Source organism: Calliphora vicina, chromosome 5, assembly GCF_958450345.1.
Source record: "Calliphora vicina chromosome 5, idCalVici1.1, whole genome shotgun sequence".
Lineage (NCBI taxonomy): Eukaryota > Metazoa > Arthropoda > Insecta > Diptera > Calliphoridae > Calliphora > Calliphora vicina.
Genome location: NC_088784.1, coordinates 62,158,137 through 62,164,066, shown reverse-complemented (window position 1 = coordinate 62,164,066; position 5,930 = coordinate 62,158,137). Strand labels below are relative to the sequence as shown.

Sequence of the window (5,930 nt, the reverse complement as noted above, 5' to 3'; positions counted from 1 at the left end):
TCATAATTGGAATAAATTTTGTAATAAATATTATTAATCGAACATGAGTTTTTTTCCCAAACTATTTTCATTCAGAATAAGAACTTGTTCATAAATATTATAAAATAGTACATGACAGAAATTTTTGATTTTTTATGTAAATTGTATGATATTTTATAAAAAAATGCATTATAATTATATTATCAAATGAATTAGTTAAAATAATTTTTCATTGTTGCCATATATTGGTAAATGTTTTAAGATGAATTAACAATATCTGAAACTAAAAAATGTTATTAATCATAATAAAAATTGAGTTAATTTTGCTCATATTTTCTCATTTTGTAGCTGAAAATCATAAAAAAATACAAAATTTTCAAAAGAAAATTTCAAACATTTTTGAACAACATAAAAATACTCCGGTTTAATTAAAAACCACATGTTTATATATATTTTACATAACTACCAAAAGCAATTATGATTATTTATTATTATTTTTTTGATACTAATACTAATTATATATAAGGAATCACTATTTTCTAATATTACAGACTAAATTAAAAGCTAAGTTTAAATTAATTAGTTACAACCGGTCCTTTCCATCAGCCAGCCCTTAACGGATTCCACAATTTCAAACTCATTGTTGAAACAGCCGCGGCAAATATGTGCAGTTAAAGAAAGACGTCCTTCCGTATTTATATGCTCGCACATATAAAACATCGTATGTACGGATTCTTTACCCATTATAAAATACATATTTTCGAAACGATGACCATTTGCCGTAAACAATTCTGCATTGCCCGATGTTATATGCCACTCACAATAACGTACCTTTGCAGTGGATGGTATACTCGATTTCTCTTGAGTCATGATGCGATCAAACTAAAAAGAGAAAGAATGAAAATTATTTGTAAGTACAAATTTAGAATAAATATTAATCTGTTGCTATAAAACTTACCCAATCATTAACTAGAGGTATGGAGTCACATGGTGAACGCTTCCTGCGTGACACTGTAATTTGAGGACAGGATTGAGGATACCTGTAAATAAATGGTTATTATTAAATACATGGTTTATAAATGATCAATGAAAATTAAATACTTACATTTGTATGGAATATGTTAATTTTAAAACAACATATTCAACTCTAGTTTTTGGTGCCATTTTCCAAAAAATTATTTAAAGTATTTATTTAAATTGCCAACTGAAGTTCTTGATGCTTACTGTGCCAAGATCGTTTTGGTTGTGTATAAGAAATTCGTAAATCTTTAGTCTTTTATACTTTAAAAAAACATAACATATTATCAGATGTCTTGTTCCTAATTTATGTTCTAGCTCATAAAAGACTTAATCGTTAAGGGGACATTTTTAAAATTTGTGTGCGCTTTTAGGTAACAGAAAAATTTGCAGCCGCAGCATTTAAACCTAATTAAAACATCTTTAAGTTTTCCTTAGTAATTTACAGGTAAAATTATGCACACATGTGTGGAAAATAATCCAAAACAGGAATTTTCTTTTCATATGTATTTCAGATTAAATCGCATAAAAATGTTCCAAATGTAATGTTTTAATATGGACATTGTTATTTGCATACATTTTATGAGTTAATCCTTTTCAAAACACCTGTAAAGAATACGATTGTCTTTCAACAACTTACCTACTCGATATTATATATTTTTTTTTTAATTTTTTGTTGTACTCACGATATTAAAGATTTATTGATTTGTCATAATGTCCTAATATACTATAATAGTTGTTGTTGTGTTTTAACCCAAAAAAGGTATAATTTTATGACAAAACAATATACATAGTTCAAATAGTCTTATTAGTTTAGAACTTTTTCGCTTGAAACACAACAAACATTTGTTTAAGCTATCATAATACATTAGGACATTATGACCAAATAGTAGACTGTGTGAATACCCCAATTATATGTATGTTATCCATAGTATATTTTAATTATCTATAATTTTCAATAACCCAGCCTCTAGACCAGGGATGGCAAATGAAATTTATAAATTGTACCAACAAGCATTAAAAATTGTACTTTTTTGAAACTGATTGTACCAAATCACTTAAAATGAGATAGAAAAATATAAAATATCTTTTTCAAATGTTGTACTTAAAAATATTTGAATATTTCTTTAATTTAACTGGTATGGATTTATTATAAGACTAGAATAAAGAGGATTCCATTTGCCATTTGTAACAGTTTGGTACATGGTTCAAGATGGTAATGGGAAATTGGTACATTTTATTCTAATGATACTTTTTAACTTATCGATAAAAATTTAGAATCAAAGATTGCGAGCTCAGTGGTATAAAACTACCGAAAAGAGAGACCTTTTTCAATTTTCTGAAAAATGAAACAAAGCATATAGTCATATGTATCATTAAAAGACAATGTACCAATTTCCCATTACCATCTTGAACAATGTACCAAACTGTTAACACAGATTTAATTAATTGTCGTATGTTTGGAGGAGTCAACATTTAAAATATTATCAAAATTGTCTTAATAGGTTTAAATTCAATTTATTTTCCGGTTTAATTCTCTTTTTGGTACCTTTTTCCCCATTAGGTATCGTAGATCATAATAAAATATTCTTTTATGGAAAAAGTACCAAATATTAATTATTTTTACTCCTTAGTTAAAAATACAAAATTTATATTTGGTATTTTTTGATTTAAAATTTATTTGTGTATTTATTGGCTTAAAAAAGTACCAAAACAAAGCTTTCACCCGTTTTCTACCCTAAAAGTGCCAGTGTGCCTTTGGCCGCACTGTGCGATGGCGCAATGAATATCTATTTTCGAATTCAACCAATATTGTATTCATCGGTTATATTTAGCTTTTAAAGACATTCGAAATAAGCTATGAGATGCAGTTATACCAATAACTGAAATTGATGATAAAGAAAAACAAGAAGTGTTGTCTTTCTTTTTAATGAAAGTTTGAAATTGTTTGTTAAACCAATACATTTGGCTGCTAGTTTCCTTGACCCCAATAGCCAAGGGCATGATTTAAGTTCATCCGGTTCTCTAATTGCTATGAAGTTTATTTAGGATATGGGTACCAATTTGAATATAAATATAATGGCGGACCTAGCAAACTATGAAGCTGGAGAGAATTTGTGGGCCAAACATTTTGAGTGGAACTGCATAGAAAAAATATCTCCTTCGACATGGTGGAAAAGTATTTGTTCATTACTTTTCAAGTGCTCTGTAAGCATTACAATTTATATCTATCTATATATATAAAAATTAAATGGTCCATGTATGTAATGTCATCACGTGAGAATGGCTGGAGCGATTTGGCTGATTTTTTTTTATTCGATTTGAAATTTTCAGGAGATGGTTTGTAAAGAAAAAAAAATAAAAAATTACGGCTAAAATCGACGTTTTTGAGTCCAGTCAACTGTAATAAAAAGCCCCAAAGTATGCAGTGAAAATTTAGATATTTTATTTGCAAATAAATAAGATCAGGCAGGGTTGGAGAAACATGACGAATTAACATTAGTAAATGCTACCGGGCGAAGCCGGTCAACTAGTTTATTATAAAATTCATGAAATTTTGCAGCACAACGTGTTTGTTCACCAAATTTTCTACAACATAGTTTATACATTTGGGTAAATACCAGGGTATATACCCATTTTACCGAGTATTTTCCCATTTCCCATCTCTAATCATCAGCAATATCGCTTTCCATGAGCCGGTCAACAATTTGTTGCTCTGTAAATTTACTTGGCATTTTTTCGTAATAGGTTACAAATGTGCAGCGGGCTGGACATGTAAAAAAAATGCTAAAATAAGGGACTAACATGAAATTTAAGGACCTTAATGTACCTTACCTTGATTATTGAATTGTTAACAATAAAATTATATATTTCGTTTAGTTTTTATACTTCACAACTTTAAAAAAATAAATTGAATTGAATTAATTGAACAACTGATCACAAAATTAATTAAACATTTTTAGTGTGGCCTGCTTGAAAAAAATTCCCGGTTTTTAGAAAAAAAAAAACATGTTCAGCTAGCTTTATAAATGGTAGTAATACGAAAAAAAAACAATTTTACTAGGTCTGCAGACGTTTGATTAATGTCCAGTGAGCTGCACGTCAGGACCGAGGAGGGTATTCTCAAATCAAAGAATATACACTTATTGGCCCTCAGATCAGGAACCTACAGAATGATGACAATTTTTCACATTGTTTATTTGAGAAAGATTATGCAGCATGGAAATCATTCAAGAACATCATGAACAGTTTTCTTGGAAACAATTTTGAATTAATCGCCAATATAGCTGATATTTTCTAAGAAAACATAAAAAGATCGAGCAAAATTAAAAAAATAAATCAATAAACCTAAATATTTCATCAACTAATAGAGATAACCTACACATGTAAGCGTTTTTTTGTAGATCTTCTCAAGGATCATTTGGATTTTTGTCGATTTTTTTTAAATTTAATACCCAGTTGATTATAAGTGTTATAAAAAATAGTTGATAATATGTATAGGAAATGCTATACAAATTTAAAATTCGAACTTGACGGGTTATGGTTTAGTGAATGTGAATTTCAAAGCGACAAAATTTATGCTGGTAGCATTTATGACAAAATACACCTATGTCTCCTCTCGCTAGCAGCAAGAATTTTAAAGCCATCAATAGTTGCAGGTTAAAGAGATGAAGCGAAAATAACTGAAACAATGGAGTTCGATTCATCATACCTAACTTTAGATTCAATGGATTTGGGATACGATTTTGAAGAAGAAATTAAAAATCAACCTTTGATTTTGTCATTAAAAAAGAATTGCTTTTTATGCCTAAAATGTTTATTATTACAAATGCTAAAACGTTTTCCATAAAATCTTATGTTTTTTAAAACATATAAACAGTTTTCCCCAAATATGTGTTGGACAAAATAGTTTCAGCTCAATTATGAAAATTCTACAACCGGTAGTGAATAACACTGTTTCAAGGGATAGATACATATATATGAATCCCAATGATATTAGCAATTCTTATAGCTTAAAAAATCGCAAAAGGTTATTGTAGAATTCACTTCTCTCAATAAAAAAAAGAGTTACTAGGAAAAATAAATCGTCACAGAGTGGATTCGAGCTTAATAAACGATGACACCAACATCAAATACATATACACCTCTCCCCATATAAACGGCGTCTACTCTGGTTAGCTAAAACTAAAGCCAAAGAGTTAAACTGGAAATTTGTATGGGTAAAAAATGGCAATATCTACGCTAAAAAGAATGAAATTTCTAATCCAATAATAATAATGAATGCCTCATATTGAATTGATTGCATCAACAATTTAAAAAATAAATAAAATTAAACCTTTATTTAGGTTTATTGATTTATTTTTTTTTAATTTTGCTCTATCTTTTTATGTTTTCTTAGAAAATATCAGCTATATTGGCGATTAATTCAAAATTGTTTCCAAGAAAACTGTTCATGATGTTCTTGAAAGATTTCCATGCTGCATATTCTTCCTCAAATAAACAATATGAAAAATTGTCATCATTCTGTAGGTTCCTGATCTGAGGGCCAATAAGTGTATATTCTTTGATTTAAGAATACCCTCCTCGGTCCTGACGTGCAGCCCACTGGACATTAATCAAACGTCTGCAGACCTAGTAAAATTGTTTTTTTTCGTATTACTACCATTTATACAGCTAGATGAACATATTTTTTGTTCTAAAAACCGAGAATTTTTTTCAAGCAGGCCACACAAAAAAAATGTTTAATTAATTTTTTGATCAGTTGTTCAATTAATTCAATTCAATTATTTTTTTTAAAGTTGTGAAGTATAAAAACTAAAAGAAATATATAATTATTATACATTATTATTAATATCACATAGAAATATTGATACGGCGTGTGAAATGATGCAAAAGAAACTTAACGAAATCTCAAAATGGTGCCACGATAATGA

The 5,930-nt window shown here is 28.5% G+C and overlaps 1 protein-coding gene across 1 annotated transcript; it reads right to left on the bottom strand.

Annotated features, from left to right (window-relative positions):
• Positions 1-558: 558 nt before the first annotated feature.
• LOC135961316 (uncharacterized) lies at positions 559-1,143 on the bottom strand. Its single transcript, XM_065512810.1, has 3 exons — positions 1,085-1,143; positions 938-1,019; positions 559-861 (listed from the first exon to the last, which is right to left on the bottom strand). The coding sequence occupies exons 1-3, from the start codon at positions 1,141-1,143 to the stop codon at positions 559-561; spliced, it is 444 nt and encodes a 147-aa protein (XP_065368882.1).
• Between the last annotated feature and the right edge of the window lie 4,787 nt (positions 1,144-5,930).

Coding starts and splice junctions, on each gene's coding strand:
- LOC135961316 (XM_065512810.1), bottom strand. CDS start 1,143: ATGGCACCAAAAACTAGAGTTGAATATGTTGTTTTAAAATTAACATAT. Junction 1,020..1,084: donor TTAACATATTCCATACAAAT/GTAAGTATTTAA, acceptor ATTTATTTACAG/GTATCCTCAATCCTGTCCTC. Junction 862..937: donor TACCTCTAGTTAATGATTGG/GTAAGTTTTATA, acceptor TTCTCTTTTTAG/TTTGATCGCATCATGACTCA.